The sequence below is a fragment of the Emys orbicularis genome, chromosome 8 (genome assembly GCF_028017835.1).
Source record: "Emys orbicularis isolate rEmyOrb1 chromosome 8, rEmyOrb1.hap1, whole genome shotgun sequence".
NCBI classification, from domain to species: domain Eukaryota; kingdom Metazoa; phylum Chordata; order Testudines; family Emydidae; genus Emys; species Emys orbicularis.
Window position 1 is genome coordinate 93455138 of NC_088690.1, and position 17482 is coordinate 93472619.

Below are 17482 nucleotides of genomic sequence, written 5' to 3' on the forward strand. Positions count from 1 at the left end.
GAATCCCTCCCAGAATGCTCTGTTGCCTGATGCCAGGAATTTGATCTTGGAGATAAGAGAGCCAATTTCAAATAGACATAAGTGGAGATACTGTTACTTGGCTAACCTGATGCCAGGACTTTTGGGGTATTGATGGTATCAAACCCTTTGGATTGACCCAGTACACAGCAGAAAGCACAAGGACTACATTTTGACCTAGCTGATGCTTCCAGGTAATCCTCAAAGGTATTCTAATTCTAAACAGAGATCATGCCAATCCTAGGCCAAATGTGAAAAAAGACAGATAACTGGTGAAAGCCATATATATCAGCTGGGCCTCCATGAGGAGAGATTAATCTAGTACTGCCTGAGATTGGAAACCACTGAGGTGCAGGAAATGGGGAACAAACCTCTTCTATGCAGGGTGTAATCAAAATCCCAGTTCATGCCTACATGGGTTTGACACACTTACCCTCCTTCCTATTTAAAACATGTCCATGATTTTGTGACCATTGCAGTTAGCCACATCTATATAGAGCTGAAGGGGCATCTCCATTATACACAAGCCTCAGATACAGTCTGTGATGATGATATTCACCACTTTGTGTTACAAAAAAACACAGACAGGTGTTAGCATGAATATATTACAGTCTGAGCAACAAATGAAGAGCCATGCTGGGGAATAGGATATAATTCAGCACTTTTACAAAATAAACTACGTGGAGGTATCAGATATGAGTTTAGGAGGAATTTGAATGAGGAAAGTGGTGGATTGGTGAAGTGGGAAACCACGGCAATAGTCACAAAGCAGACTTTTGTGTAGGTAAATAATGTTCCTATTAATTTATTATCCAACAGAGGAGTAGACGAGTTTAACTCCATGCAAATTTTTATTAAGTCTCTTCTCAGTTTCAGGGAGAATCTCTTTTTAAAACCAGGCAACTCCCTTTCCTTTGTATCCATAAACTCCCCTCCCCCCTTTGCCATACGGTAGGGGGGTGCTGTGCCCAACTTGGATAGACACACTGTTAAAGGCCTTGACGCCTCTGGTGTTTGCTAAGCACTAGTACTTAGGGCTGTCTAAAGCTATTGACTTTGGCTTCCTGCAGACATGCAAAAAGCCATCCAGGACTGTGTTAACTCATTGCACCCATGTAGCAGACAGCATGATAGTAATCCAATAAAGAGAGGTCCGCATAATACTCATTGAAAAAAAAATGCAGATACCTCCAGTGTTCTTCACATTAACTATCTGACAACTGTCTCAGAGAGGAAGTGTTAGCTCACCGTGCTGATGCATAAAATATAGGGAAATTCCTCAATCTGGTATTTATTTCCTTCAGCTGAATTTCTGAGGCTCACTCAGCTGGACTCTGGAGATACTTCTTTGTTTCAAAGTCATCACAGGTGAAACCCATCCCATGAACTTTATTCTTTTTATCTCATACTTTGTACATTGACAGGTAGTTTGAAGCCCAAAATGTAAATCTTGTAAAAGATTTACAAAACTGCCTATTAACACCATTGTTTTTTCTGCCATTTAATATAACGTTAAGTCTAAAACTAGACCAGCTAACCTTTGCTGATTATGTTCAACTTGTTTTTAAAGTTGGTGTCCGTCCAAGATTTCCAAGTACTGTTTTCTCTCTGAACAACCCTGATTTTTTTTATTTTGATGCTGTTGTTTCTGTTGATCTTGTCTTGCTAACTGTTATTTTTACAATAAAATTTGAAATTAATAAAATTAATTTTTAAAGATGTAAACATCAGTTAAAACTGTTTGGATTTAGATTTTGTTCTGAACTATTTGCAACCCATAAATGTGGCACTATAGTGTGGGCAGATGAAAACCCCAAAATGAAACTAACTATAAGGAGACTAATAGAGCTGTGCAGAAGATGAAATTCCATTTCCTAAAGGATTTTGAAATTTGACTTTATTCCAAATTGGAATGAAACCTGAAAATTCCAAAATCCCTCATAAAGGAAATTAAAAAAAAATTGTTTTGGGTCAATTAAAACATTTTTTAATTTTGTCTTTTTAAAATTATGTGCAATATAAGATACAAAATTTAAAAATGCACAATGAAAATCATTTCAAAACAAAAAAAAATCAATGTCTTGTTCTGAAAATGTCAAAACAGGACATTTTGACATTGTTGGTTTTCTTCTGAAATGAAATTCCATTAAAACTAAATCGATTTTGTGAAGTGTTTCAGCTTTGACAGAACTGAATATTCCTACAGAATATGGCTTTCTCTGTTTCTGCAACCATCTCTACAGCTGACTATTTTGTCTTATTTATCTGCTTCTCTCTTCACCTCTTTCCCCACATTGTGCTGTGCAATCCAGACCAGTGACAGGCTGTGTCACCCCTTCTCTGCAACCTTGGGTGTCTCACAATGCATTGCTGCTGGGGCTCCTCCCAAACAGGATGCAGGTTACACCCTGAGTGTCTGTATATAGCCATAACCTGGTCTAGCAACTCTGACCCCAGCTGCCTGTTAGCAGACCCCAGCTACACTCTGGCATTCAGCAGCCTTGGTTACCACTAGCTGGGTGAACCCAACACACTCCCAGTCCTGGATTCCCACCCCCCCCGAATGTGTGTTCTGGGCAATAGTAGGTCCATTGACCCTCTAAGGATATCAATATACAAACATTTGCTACCATAATTGCAATTACCTACATGGTTCAGTTTAAAGACAATGCTGGATTAGTTTTAATTAAAGAATAAAACAAATTTGTTTAATTATAAAGAGATTAAGTGAGTACAAGTATAAGGCATTAAAATTAGAAATGGTTACAAGAAAAATAAAGATAAAATGCTTTCTAAACTTAACAAACTAGACTTGGTTCAAAGTGAAATTCTTACCACAAGCTCCCAGCAACAGGGCTGACCAAATTTCTGGTCACAATCTGCTCCAAAAGTCCATAGGCTGTTTCTTTTGTCATCTTACATGGAAAAGAGAGAGATAGATAAGGAAAGAGAACTTGGGGTGTTTTTACTTCTTTTATAATTCAGTCACCCTTTGAAATTGCATTTTCCTGAGGGTTACCCCTAGATAAAGTTCATTCCTGCTGTGAGGATGGAGACTAAGGCTTTGTCTACACTGGAACCTGAATGACAGAACTTTTGGGGAAAAAACAAAAAAACCACCTCTGAACGCCAAAAGTTTTGCTGATGAAAAGTGGTGGTGTGAACAGTGCGTTGTCGGCAGGAGAGCTCTCCTGCCACTCGTTGAAGGTGGAAGTTTTTTTGTCTGCGGGAGCGCTCTCTCCTGCCGACAAACAGCGACTACGCTGTGTGCCTTTTAGCAGCACTGCTGTAGTGGCACAACTGTGTCACTAAAAGGTGCGTAGTGTAGACAATAGCCAAAGAGACTGGTGGTGAAAAGCTGCTGTTTGCTAAGAGGCAGATCTGTTTGTTCCTGCCCCGCTTCCTTTCTCAAGAATAGCCACTTGGTAGGTGATTACCTATCAGCTTTGGTGACACCTGGCTAGAGGTTTCAACTTGTCCTTTGTCTTTGAGAAACGGATTTACCCACTCCCCAGACTTGTCTGGAAAACACACTTCAGTCATGATTTCACCTTTTGTTCACAAACTAACATATTGCTACATGCATTCCACCATGATATTATTAGCCAGCAAGCTATTAGTTTTCAAACAATATCGAAGCATATTTTGTACAAAGATTATTACAGTGATGTGTAGAGTGTGAATACAGGGTGCATGTGGTCACCATTTCTACAGATGACTTCTGTCCTATTGTCTACTTCTCTTTGCGCTGCTTTACCCACACTGTCTTCTATGCATGGAATGCCCTTTTGAACTGGTCTGCCAAGCCACTAACCTCTCCTCTTTGACCTGTGATGAGGGAAAGACATTTATTTATTCTTAAACAATAATTGTTTGCTCCATCATGGTGTGCATAAGCTTTTGCTGATAACATTATTTTATTGATGTTAGCTCTGTCCATCCTCCCTTATTCTCATTACTGTTTTGTTACCCCTCCATTTGACATTAGGTCCTGAGCCAACAAGTAGTAGTGTGTAGGGAGACTGCTGTGCTTGTGCCTGGCACATTGCAGAACTGAGGCAATAGATTTTAAGATCTTCAAGACAGTGACCATGTCTTCCTGTTTGTACTGTGAGGCAACTACCACATTCTTGGATAGTGTCAAATAAATACTAATAATTGTGTTGGCCAGTGTGAAGTAAGTACAAAAGTAAACTGAGCAGTCTAAACAGCAGAAAGTAAATAAGGTTTTCCAAATATATTGGTTTTAATCTAAGGAGTAGTTAGTAAGATCTGGAAGGTGTTTTGAAGCTGACAATGATTTTTTCACTATTCTTTACATCTTCTTTATTTAACAGACCTAGACTTACAGGCAATAGAATTAAATTCATCAGTAAACAATGGCCAGGAAAAAAATAAATGAAAAAATATATAAACTCGCATATCACTACAATACACACTAGCTTCAGAGCCTTTGCTTATAGGCTGCAGGAGAGATTTAGGTACCAAATGTGGCTCAAACTTTCAATTTTTTTTTTTTTTTAATTGAGGGTTTATACCATATGGCAGAGGTCCCCAAACTGTGGGGCATGCCCTCCCTAAGGGGGATGGAGGAACATCTGGTGGGGCCTGGAGTCCCATAGCCCTGAGTATGGGGTGACTCCCTGGGAGACCCCACTGATCCTTGGGTGGGGAAACTCCCTTGGGACCACCTGCTACCCTGTATGGCATATATATCAGGGGTGGCCAAACTGTGGCCCATAAGCCGGATTCAGCTCTTTTACAGTTAAAGGGGGGGGGCAGGGAAGCTCCCGGTTTCTGCCCTGCAGTGGGGTGGTGGAGCTAGGGGCTTCCACCCTGCAGGGATGGGGGTCTCAGGGATTCAGCCCTGTGGGGTGCACCTGCTGGGGCTGGCGGCTTCAGCAGGAGCGAGGCTGAAGCCCCCAACAGGTGCCTCCTGCAGGGCTGGAGCCCTGAGACCTCTATCCCTGCAGGTCTGAAACCCCAAGCCCTTGTAGGTGCCTCCCGCAGGGGACCCCCAAGCCCCAGCAGATCCCTCCCGTGGGGCTGGAGCCCCAAGACCCCCCCTCCCTGCAAGGCTGAAACCCCCAGGCCTAGCAGGAATACTCCAGCTCTTGAACTTCTGAAGATTGTTATATGCAGCTCATTTATTTGGGCATAAGCTTTCGTGGGTAAAAACCTCACTTTTATCCACGAAAGCTTATGCCCAAATAAATCTGTTAGTCTTTAAGGTGCCACCAGACTCCTTGTTGTTTTTATAGCTACAGACTAACACGGCTACCCCCGATATATGCAGCTCAGAACCTCAGGGTCACTAACTTTGGCCACTCTTGGCATATCCTATATGGGCAGGGGAACCAATCCCCCCACACCCACTGGGCCCCTCCACAGACTTACCGCTGTCACATGACAGAGGAGTCCGTGCTATGCAGCTTCTGATAGGCCCTGTGCATTGTTCTCTGTGATTGGCCTGTTCTCAGACCCCCCCCTCCCACGTGAGGGGGGCGAGTCACGCGATTTCCGGGAACCCGTCAGGAAGAGACATAAACAAAACAAACCCCAAAGCAGCATGGAGGGTCCGGGCCGGAGCGGGATGGGCGACGCCCCCTACTGAAATATCCCTTTCCCCCGCTGGGTCGGGGGGACGCCAGGTGAGGGACAGGCGGCTGCAGCAGCCTCGGGCAGGGAGGGGTCGTGGGGGTGGCGGTAGCAGCAGCAGCAGCCTCTGACAGGGCGGAGGCTCTAGAGACTGTTGCACTAGTAGCCCATGGCAGGACAAGGGCTGGGGGCAGCGGTGTGGAGGCTGGTGCAGTCCTTGCCGGGGTGGGGGGGGTTGCATTTATTGCCCCTTTAACCCAGCAGAAGGGTACAGGGGCTGCAGCCAGAGTAGGTCAGGAGAGTCGCTGATACGCACCAGGAAGGACCGGGGTACTGAGGCCAGGGTGAAAAAGGGGTGTGTCTGCCTCCGATTCCCTCTCCTGGTTTTGGAGAGGCGCATGGGATGGGGGAGGTACCACGCTGATAGAGATGTGGAGAGCAGCAGACACTTTCCTGTGCTCCTTCAAGGGGGCGGTTGTTGGTAGTATGATCGGAACAGCCCCCTGCTAGGCAGATGTCTGAGTTTCTCTGCTTCCGAGGTGTCTGACCCGTTGGCACAGTTGATTGTACTGCTGTCGTTTCTTAGGCCTTTGGTATGTTTTGAAATGAATGTCTGCAAGTTAATAGCAGAAAGAGTTGAAAGAGACTGCAAAGGAAAGCAGCAGCATGTGCAGGGGCGTGCACTGAGTTAGCAGTGGCCTGTCGGCTTCCATTGCAACCTACATCTATCAGGCGTCTGTGCCGTGGCACTGGGAGCAGAGCCTGCACTGTACGATCATGGGGATTAAAGCGCCTTCCCTCCAGGGGCTTTGTGGGTTCTGGTAGTATGGATGAAGGGATTGTTTAGCCCTCAGTATATAAGGGATCAGTGCAAATAGGGGAGACAGGCGACAGCTTGGTGGGAAACGGGCGAGGGAGTCTCCCAACTGAGCCCCGTGACTCTATGTAACTAGTTTGTGGTTGTGGGGCGGGGGATCCGTGGGCTCCTGGAGGAGTCATAGGCTTGTGACAGGCCTGGAAAGTAGCTGGAGGTCCGTCCTTATTTCCTCCCCTATAGGGGGATTTGTGGGGCGAACTTAGCTGCCTGCGAGCCTCTTGCCCCTGTCTCCTCCCTTCCCCCCCTCATGCCTGGACGCTGTAGTTGGTGAGAGTAGGTTCCATTATCCCTTCCCGCTGAAGCGAAGTAGCTCCCCCCCCCCCTCTTCCTTTCCTTTGAAAGTGGGGGGGAGCGGCACTGCCTAGCTGAGGAGCCTATGAAAGTGATTTGTTTACATGTTGCCTCACACTAGCTTGAAAGAGCCGCTGGGCGGGTGAGTGGCGGCGGTTCGGGCCAATGGGTGCGAGCTTGGGAGGTTGGTTGGCCAATCAGGTTGGGAAGGGGGTGGGGCGGGCTGTGTCACGGGTTAGGCTGCGCTCGGTGCTGGTTGGTGGGGCGGCCATGTTGGCTGGGAGGTGTGTTAGTGGGTCAGGAGGAGGGGGCGAGGCCCAGGCACAAGGGGTTGGCAAGGGGAGACAACGCCTGTGGGGGCTGGTCGGAGCTGGGGGAGGCAGGCGGGCGGGCTCAGCCAGGGGTGTGCTAGGAAGAGTAGCTCCCTTCCCCTTTGAGGTGGCGGGGAGAGGCACAGATAGGGCTCCGGGACGATGCAGAAATGGGAGATGCCTGATCCAGGTGACTGGGCTGGAAGGTTGAGCTCCTGCTCTCTGAAGCCAAGGGGGTGTCAGGAGGCACATGCTGGATAAGAAGTAATTTACAAAACTAGTGGAACACCCCTCTGCTGCTGTGACTACCCCACACATACCCAGACCAGCTCCCCTAGTTACCCTCTGACTCATGGCAGACATAATTCCTTGCTGTCACTTGCTGTCTCATCACTAATATTGTTTGTATCAGAAAACTGAGGGTAAAACATCTTCATTTATTGTTAAGGAGACAGATTCTCTGTAACTTGGTACTTTAAAGTTATGTTCTCTCTCTTTTCATGCTTAAACCCTCCCTCTTTCCCCCATGAGTCTGTTCACTTCTGGCTTTTTTAAATGAGGAATAATCATACACAATATTGATGTTCTACAAAAAATGTTTGATCTAAAATTCAGAAAATGTCATAAACTGTTCACTAACTATTCTAGAAATGTGGAGTTTAATCCAATATTAATCTGAATTACTTCCCTTTTAAAACAAATTAAGGTGTTTATCCAAGCATGAGTTTTCTGATCATCCTTCTTTCCGTTCTTTTCTTATAAGAAAATATTAACATTCCATGAGATCATTCCTATAAGGAGCTTTGTATTGATGGATCCTGGCACAGAGCCTCTTTCAAATCAATGGGTCACCAAATAGGTAAACTTCTGCACCTACAAGGACCCTCCTCTACTTCAATGGGGCTTTCAGCTGGCATCTGCTTGCCAGGGAGCTTTTTGTATGATTAAGGCCTTTTTTTGGTGAACTACTGAACTTCTCCATCCCTTTGAGTTATGAGGCATGCCCTAATCTCATCCCTGTGATTTGACAGTTCCTTAGTACAACTGTGGCATGTGCATAGGTGAGGCACACTGTATTTTTTTATCAGAGGGGTAGCCGTGTTAGTCTGAATCTGTAAAAAGCAACAGAGGGTCCTGTGGCACCTTTAAGACTAACAGAAGTATTGGGAGCATAAGCTTTCGTGGGTAAGAACCTCACTTCTTCAGATGCAAGTGAAGTGTATTTTTTTAGAGGATTATTTTCAGTAACTGATCCAATAATTAGTGTTTAATTTCAGGACCAGAATTCTTCTATCTTTCATTCTGAACTAACCAATTAAAACGTTCCACTTTTTTCAAACTCCAATACAGACTAGATTCTTTATTTTAAGTTTTTAACTGTACACACTGAAATATTAATTTCTGGATTGAAAGCACAGTAGGCCTGTTTTGTTCACAGTGTAAATCCGTGGTAACTCCTTGAAGTCACACTGGTGTAAAACCAGTATAAGTGTGATGAGACTTGACTCATGGTCTTTCAAGCTGTAAGAGAATTGAATTCAAAATAGAGTAATAAAAAGGTGGGCTGACATCTAGGTTGCATGTCAGACACTTGCTTCTGAGCACAGCTGACATACCCTTGTGGGTTTTTTAATTATAACATTTACACTTTTTTTTTTTTTTTTTTTTTGGAGTAAGAATAATAGATGTAGATACAGAAGTTTTTGGGGGGACCTGTTGCATGTTCATTGTGGGCAGCCTAAATAAGGGGTGGAAACTGCTAGGTCGGAGATATTTTAGGTGATTGGTATACTTGGGATTGTCAACTAACCTGGTACGGTTGATGTTGAAGGAAAGTGGATAATGATGATCACATGGCCTGTAAAACTCATTGCTTGATAGTACAGCTCCTGGAGTGAGAAATGAGTTATAATTCTCAGTACTTTTCGAGTGCTGTACAAACACTAGCTAACTTATAAAGGATTGTCTGTGTTTGATAGAGGCATTATTTAGTGGTCAGAGGAGACCATCTCCGATACATCATACCACTTAACCCTATACCCCAGTTTTCCCAACTGTACAATGAAAAAATTATTTATCTGCATCAGAGAGATTCCTTGAGGATCAAGCATATAATACCCTATGAGAGCATTTATTTGAGGTACAGTAGAACCTCAGAGTTACAAACACCAGAGTTAGGAACTGACCGATCAATCACATACCTCATTTGGAACCGGAAGTATGCAATCAGGCAGCAGAGACCAAAAAAAGCAAATATTGTACAGAACTGTGTTAAACACAAACTACTAAAAATAAAGTGAAAGTTTAAAAAGATTTGACATGGTAAGGAAACTGTTTCTGTGCTTGTTTCGTTTAAATTAAGAGGGTTAAAAACAGCATTTTTCTTCTGCATGGTAAAGTTTCAAAGCTGTATTGTTATTTTTCAGGTGTAGATTTTTGAAAGAACAACCATAACTTTTTGTTCAGAGTTCCAAACTTTTCAGAGTTAGGAACAACCTCCATTCCCAAGGTGTTCGTAACTCTGAGGTTCTACTGCAACACAGAATAACTAATATATTGGAAAATCTGCTTAACAGATTGGTGCTAGGGCAGTGTTTCCCAAACTTGGGACGCCGTTTGTTTAAGGAAAGCCCCTGGCGGGCCGGGCCAGTTTGCTTACCTGCCGCATCCGCAGGTCCGGCCGATCGTGGCTCCCACTGGCTGCGGTTCGCCACTGCAGGCCAATGGGAGCTGCGGGAAGCGGCAGCCAGTACGTCCCTCGGCCCGCGCCGCTTCCCGCAGCTCCCGTTGGCCTGGAGCCGCGATCGGCCGGACCTGCGGACACGGCAGGTAAACAAACCGGCCCGGCCCGCCTGGGGCTTTCTCTAAACAAGAGGCGTCCCAAGTTTGGGAAACACTGTGCTAGGGGATGATTACTTGAATGTATTGCCTTAGGCTTTAAAGTGTAGCCTGTGTCATAACTCATTTTAAGAAAAAATAAACACTTCTGGTTTTGTTCATTTACATTTCCTACAGGTTTTTGGATGGCATGGGCAATTGGATTATATTTTTATCAGTTGTTTGATAATGGATAAATTGACTACACTTGCACACTTCTTGGCTATAAAATATGTGAGTTTGAAGCATTTTGTGCTGAGACGGCAGTTAATATAACTTTTTTTGTTTCCGTAAATATAAAATATAATTCCACGATACGAGGACTTAGAATAAGTTTACATTTCCCTTCACCCAGGGGTTTTCTGAGCATTAAGGATTTCTTCCTTCTTTGCGCCCCTCACATCCTCCTCAAAGACTCTGATCTAACCCTACACTGGCAGAAGAGTGGAGACGATGACTTCATATTCTACATCTCTATAGCATTGCTTATGCTAGGACACTCCTTCCAAAAGATCAGTTATATAATTGCTTAGTTTTGTTTTCATTTTCTCTCTTCATTGTTCTGTTTCTAACAGTGAATTCCCTTGAAACGTAAGCAGAAGAAACCAGTTTCATAATTATCTCTTGTGAAAGTAACTCTTTTCTAGTTTTACAGTACTTTGGTAAAATCAATATACTAATGAATCCCTTTCACAGTTAAAATTGATTCCTAAAAGTATTAAAAGATCTTAAGAATTAATTGAAAGTTGTTAATAACTTGCCTGAAAATAGTGTAACCTGTAGCACTTGAATACAGATGAAAATACAAAACAGTCCTTCACTGTTGTACTTAACCTGCTGCAGTTTTCCACTTGGTCTGATGAGGTTTTTCTTGAATAAGATGTCCTTGCAGCAGGTGTTCAGAGGAAAGTGGTGCTGGTAGTATTAGAGTTTAAAGATGAATGTAGTGTAGTGGTTAGAGCAAGAATATGAATCAAGATATCTGGGTACTATCCCCAATTCTTCCACTGACTTGCTGTGACCTGGAGCAAGTCACTTAACTTTCCTGTACTTCAAATTCCCTGTCCTTTTAGAAGAGGAATAATGATGCTTACCTTTTGAGATCCTTGGGCTTACGGTGCTATTGTTTAAAATATGTTGCTATTAGCACCTACAGCAGCAAAACAGTGAGGCAGGTGGGGCTCAATGATTTAAAAATATTATTTAGTCCGATATGTCCATTCAACACCAGCCCCTCTGCCCACCCCAAAATGCACAGAAAAGTTAACATTTTATTACAAAAGGGATAGATGGTTGGTGGGTTTTTTAAGAATCTTAAGTGCAACAATATTGTTTAAAGTCTCTTTGAAATATGACATGCAGTGAAAAAGCAGTGATCAGTTGCTGGCATCTGTTAGTCTGCTTATGTAATATGCAGAAATGAAGCATGCCTGAGTAACCTTTGAGCTATTTGGCTGAAATTCTTGCATAAGGATATGTGTTCAAATAAACTATGAATTTACTCTTTTTAATCTAGTACCATACTCTTCTTGTTTGCTGTAGTAGTTAAAGTTATTAATAGTATGGATCACTGTTTTGTGTAGTTATAGCCCAGTGGATGCCTGCTTGCAGACAAAGGGTTCTGTTTAATACAGTGGTGGCCAACCTGTGGCCCGCGGGCTGCACGCGGCCCATCAGGGTAATCCGCTGGCAGGCCTCCAGACAGTTTGTTTATATTTGCATGGCCGCCCACTGTTCCCAGTGGCCGCGGTTCGCCGTTCCCGGCCAATGGGAGCTGTGGGAAGTGTTGCAGGCCACAGGGATGTGCTGGCTACCGCTTCCCACAGCTCCCATTGCCCAGGAACGGCAAACTGCAGCCACTGGGAGCTGTGGGTGGCCGTGCAAATGTAAACAAACTGGCGGCCCGCCAGCGGATTATCCTGATGGGCCGCAGGTTGCCCACCCTGGTTAATAGTACCACTTACATGTCTTGAAAACCAGTCTGCTTTTGTCAAATAGAAATTTTGTTTTGGGAGAGTAATCTCACTGGGGAGAGGGAGCAGAGCAACTGGAGCTGCTGGTTCCTTCTGAGGGAAAGAGGCAAACCTGGAAGCAATATGATCCTAGGGCCTACTACTCTAAGATGAAGAGTGGAAGAATTTGATAGCAGAAAAGTTCAGCAGGGCATCATTTTCTTAAAATGTGGGAGGAGAGCTGGGGAGTAGAGTGTCCTGAGCTGTTGCTTGCTTTTCAGGATGGGAGGAGAAGCCAAAAGGCACAATGGCTCAGGTTGTGCTGCTGCAGTTTTATCAGGATCCTGATGTTGGAGGAGGTGAGGGAAATGAGCCTCTGGGCAGGTGCAGGTGGATGCATATACAGGTTTGGCAGGGGGAAGTTTCAACATGTATTTATAAACTCATAGACATTAAGGCGAGAAGGGACCATCATAATCATCTATTGTTGGAGGAAGACATTCCACCTTCAAAAAAAGAGATCCATCTTGAGTGGGTTGGGGAGAGAAAGAGGAGTCAGACTTAAAATATAAGGGAAGAGGTATAGAACAGAACTTAATGTAGGGAGACAAATGGGGGTCGTGGGGAAGATATGTTGTCCATAACAGAAAACAAAGTGAAATAAACTCAGGAAGAGGAAAGAAGCTTTAACAAAAACACAGGAGACAAATCTAGATAACTAAAAAAAAAAAATGTTAATGCTACAGCTAAGTACAGTACACACACCTAGCATATACTGTTGTTCTTCTTAAATTACATGGGCATAGTTTTGGGGGATGTGACATCTCTGGCATTCTTCACCTATGCTAATAGGCTTCATCCTCAGGCTTAATAGGTGTTTGGGGAAACTTTCAAGTTATATTTCTTCATCTTCCAAATCATGTACAAATATTAATATCAATAAAATATTGATTAGTACACATGGGAAGTCATGAAAACATGTTTTCTCCTCCCTTTCTTCTGGTATTAAAAATGGAATTTTGACATATTAATAGCAGCTGAAACACGTCTCATGATAGTGAAAATGTAATTGTTTATGTAATGCACTTTAACTCTGTAACTAAGTGCTTAGCTGCTGTGATAATAGGCACTGTGCAAGTTCTTAACAAAAGATCTAGCTATATTTACTAACTTTCAAACTGTACAAAATGTGCATCTAACATCACAAACATGAAATAGCAATCTTGCTCATAACTAATTAAAGTACAAAATTCTTATTGCAGATTGAGGTGCACTGTATATTGTAAAGCCATTCAGCTAGATTCTCTTGCAGTTGTTTGGAAATTTCTCTTTGGGGTTTCTTTTGAGTGAATTTAATGCTGGTGAAAGGTGATGGATTTACAACCTGGGAGAATAAAATACAACACAGGAAGTGGCAATGCGAGCTCCTCTGCACTACCACATCAATGTAACAACCCTGACATTGGAGGGTCCAGCTTGAAAGTTGTCTCTGTGGTTCATTTAGCATTTCTATTAAGGTCACCAGCAAGATAATCAGTTAGAAAACTCCACTGAACAGGGGTTGGTTATAACTTTATGATCACAACCCACGTGGAGCATCCGTGATTTAGAAGTGAAAGGGTGTATTACATTACCAATGCCCAGTATCCTTTAATGTTTATTTAAGGAATTAATGGAACTCTCTTAAAGGGCAAGTGCTCCCATACAACTCTGCAAGTGCACTGATCTTCAGTATTACTTATACTCCTATTCTAGGCCCCCCTTCAGTTCTTCCATTCATTCAAATTTGTATTCAGTATGCTGAATCCTGATCTGCAGCACCCCTGCTAGTCTGGTCTAGTGTGGTCTTAAGCACAGACTGTTTATAATGGATGAACTGTATAGTAGTTTTATGTGGATAAATGGGTCCTTTGAGATCCACAAACTCATTTTCCTTTCCAACCAATTCAGATTTTAAACCCATGTTTCCATAGACATTGTCGATTGGTGCGTTAAATTATAATCTACCAGCCCCAGAAAATGTTAAGTAAGTTTAATTTTGTTTTATAATAAAGATTTTGATGATTCCAGGGAATTTAGGAATGGAAAAGAATAAAAGGCAGACCTGCTCTATAGTAAATGTGGAGAACACGGTAGACTAAGAATCTCTAACTGCGTCATTAGCTTGTGCCCCTCACTGTTTCTTACCATTTAATTGTCTTGTCCTCAAAACTACCAGTAAATACCAGAGGTTACCCATAGAGTATGAACATTAGCATTTATCTAAGTATGATTGAAGTACCATCTTTGAAGTGTTCTGATGAGATTTTGGACTAAGAACAAAAATTTACAAGATATATGAAAAAGAATGATTATTTGAATACATTCTGCCTAGTCAAGTAAGGGCACGAGACATTTGAGAATATGACACTATGAGTTTGTTGGAGATCAACAACTACCATACTTAAATTTATGAGAGTTTGATATGTTCCTTAATAACCTTCATAACACTTGCAGAATCTGGAGATTGAGGAGCAGAGAAGCTTTTGGGAAGTGTCAAATCATTACTGAACCCATTGCCATAGGGCTTTGGGCAAAATTCTGCCCCGACTTTATACCTTGTGTATCAAAGGCAGTGGGGTTGTATGGATTGTAAAAAGGCAGAATTTGACCTTGACACTCCATAGACTTGCAGTTTCAGATATTCTGGATGCCAAAAATCATTAAGATGCTGGCATATTAAGTTTATAGAAGATAAAATTGATCCCTTTGAACATACAGAACTGCAAAGAGACTCTGACGTGCAGATTAGTATTGAAAGATGAGATCCATTTCCTCAACCCTGCCTCCCGTCCCCCATCCCCCCAGCTACAAATATGAAAAGCCAGGCTCCAAAATGAGTTGCCATACTTTTTTTAAAATTTAAGTTAAAGTGCAAAGTTTTGCTCCTGCATTAGACTAATGAGCAAATCTATTTTGCAACCTAATGTGAAATTTCACAGCATTGAGCAAGCCTGCTCTGTAGATGTCTCTTCTTTGTGTAGTTTTCAGTGCACTGAGACAGACAAGGGCTGCACACTTGATGCCCTGAGGCAGTCTCCCAGAAAGTTTAAACATCAGTTGTCACAAAAATAAAAAAGGGATTGTTGGAAATATGAGGCTAGAAAGAAAATCTTACTTCAGAAAAGACTGGCTGGTTTTTATTTGACATGTAGGTCCTAAAAGGGGTGGCTTCATTGGAAGCATTTGCATTGTCTTACTGAGGACCTGTCTTGCCTAGTTAAAATTTGGGCTATCTGAAACTTTGTGGGTTTTTATTTTTGTTGTTGTTGTTGTTTATATTTGTGACTCTGCCATTTAAAAACCACTTTATTTTGCTGTGGCATGAGCTTTGTTTGCGTTCTGTTTCACTTACCTTAAGATATAAATGACTTTTTAAAAATACTAAATTCAATATACAAAATGTTAGACTATCTCAGTGGGAAGGAATAATTTACCTTCCTGTGTTAGTTCGTCTATAAAGGGATTTTTTTTTTTCCTGGCATGTTTACTCTGCTGTAGGAGAACATTACTAGTGCTATTTCTGCATTTAAAAATGACAATAAACTTAAGTAATCTGAGCAAGTGATTTCACTTTTAGAAGAGATTTGTGTGCAAAATAAAAAAATTACATTAAAAGAAATGGAAATATGTTTCAACTGATATTCCTGCACTGTTGTTTCAGGGTTGATAGTTGGGATTTTGGTTTAATACTTATACAACACTGCTGCTGTCTGATTTATCTAGGCAGTGCATATCATTCCTTAAAGAGACTTTCATGTTTTTGGGGGTGTGGGAAGGAAGGCCAATAAATATTTGGCCAAATTCATCCCTTTGTCAGTGGAATTACACCAGGAATGAATATGGCTAGTTAGTTCTGGTGTATAAATCAGTTTCTCCTGCACTCACCATCATTTATCTGAGCTTTTTGTCATGTTTGCACCAAGTACTTCGCTTTTTCATAGCCTTGCTTCCTCATGTGGTTACAAATGCAGGATTCCCTAAATAAGGGCTCCTTTCCAATCATGCATTTGAACTATTCAAGGGACTACAGAAGATACTGAGTCAAGTAAATTACTATTGAATAAATTGGATCAAAACAACCCAGGCCCAGGCAGAAGTCAGTGGAAGAGTAACGAAATTGGAATTGGCCCAAACTTTAAGTTCCAATAGGAAAGTTCCCCTTTTTAATAGTGAGTGTGTCTGCTGCACTTCCCTTCTGCCACTAGATGTTACTGCATGAGAAACTGATTAAATTGTAGCTTGAGGTGGATGGGCTGAACTTGTAAGAGAAGGATGGGGAAAACACTAAAACAGGTATGCCCTCAATATCCACTTTGGAAAAGATGATGATTACATGAGTCTCATTCTAGAATGTATTGACTTTGTGATATTAAATGTATGAAAACTGTTGTTTGTATTGACCTAAAAGTATGCTGGGCACTTTCCAGACATGTGGAAAGACAGTCTCTACCCTGAAGAGCTCGCAATCTAGATAGAGGACATACAAACACAGTGAGGCAAAAGGTAATGGAAAATAGTCTAAACTAGCAGCAAGGTTTGCACAGGTATTGTTTGTTCCATGCTTTTTCATTTACACCAGGGTGCAGGAGGAGAGGAGAACTAATTCTTGTAGCATGTTCCAGCATGAGGTCTATTCAGTTTTGCGGGGGATTTTTATTTTTTGCTCCCTCAGAAATGATCATGTTGGGATACTAACTTTTTTTTCTGAAGGGAAAAAAAACCCTGTATTTTTCCTTTTTGTGGCTCTTAATTTGTAGTGTAATAAAGGTTAACTTTTGGTGTTTGGCATGTTCATTTTACACAGAAGTCTACAAAGAGAGAAGAGCTCCATGTGTGCGAACTGAAGTTATTTCAGGGAAAACCTCTATCCCTTTCATTGCATGAGTTATATGCTACCCATTGACACTGAAGTAAAGCTGGAAAGGAATCCAAAAGTGAAGAAAACAAGAAGTTTGGAATTGGATTTGGGGGATCTGGGCTTGGAAATGCCTCAGGTAAGCCTGGTGTGTGTGTTATGGTTGATTTACTTATGTAAAGTATTCCCTCCACACACATACACTGCTGCATTTTTAAAAGTATAGTTAAATTACAGGATTCTTTTGAGCTAACAAGAAACCTTCAGAAGAGTATGAATTATAACAAGTGAGATGCCTTTCCCAATCTGTTTTAAGTTAAAGCCAAGATGCTGGGTAGAGTCAAAACTGTCCCCTTATAGGATTTGGCTTTATTTAATAATAAAGTAATCATCAATGGACAAACAAAACTAAAAGCTCAAGTTTTCTCCTCCGGTTTGACTGCTCTTAGAGTTGTTAACTCTCACGGCTGCTTAACCCATACCCTACGTACTCTTTCTAGAGAGCCACTTTTACCTCTCTGTCTGTGGACCTATGAGCCACCTGCAGAGTGAGCCAGTCAAACACACTTATCTTCCAGCAAGATCACCACCTACTAGCAAGGTGGGTTTTCAGGCAAACACCACAAATTATGACCTGCTAGTGTCCTAATTCAGAAACCTC

The 17482-nt window shown here is 42.2% G+C and overlaps 1 protein-coding gene across 1 annotated transcript in view; it reads left to right on the forward strand.

The window, feature by feature from the left end:
• Nucleotides 1-5548: 5548 nt before the first annotated feature.
• The window catches only part of CREBRF (CREB3 regulatory factor), a 31310-nt gene continuing 19376 nt past the window's right edge, over nt 5549-17482 (forward strand). Inside the window, exons 1-2 of the mRNA XM_065409135.1 lie at nt 5549-5669; nt 16771-16960. Of these exons, the coding sequence (XP_065265207.1) occupies nt 16847-16960 (114 nt within the window). The 5' untranslated portion in view covers nt 5549-5669; nt 16771-16846. The remainder of the gene's footprint in view (nt 5670-16770; nt 16961-17482) is intronic.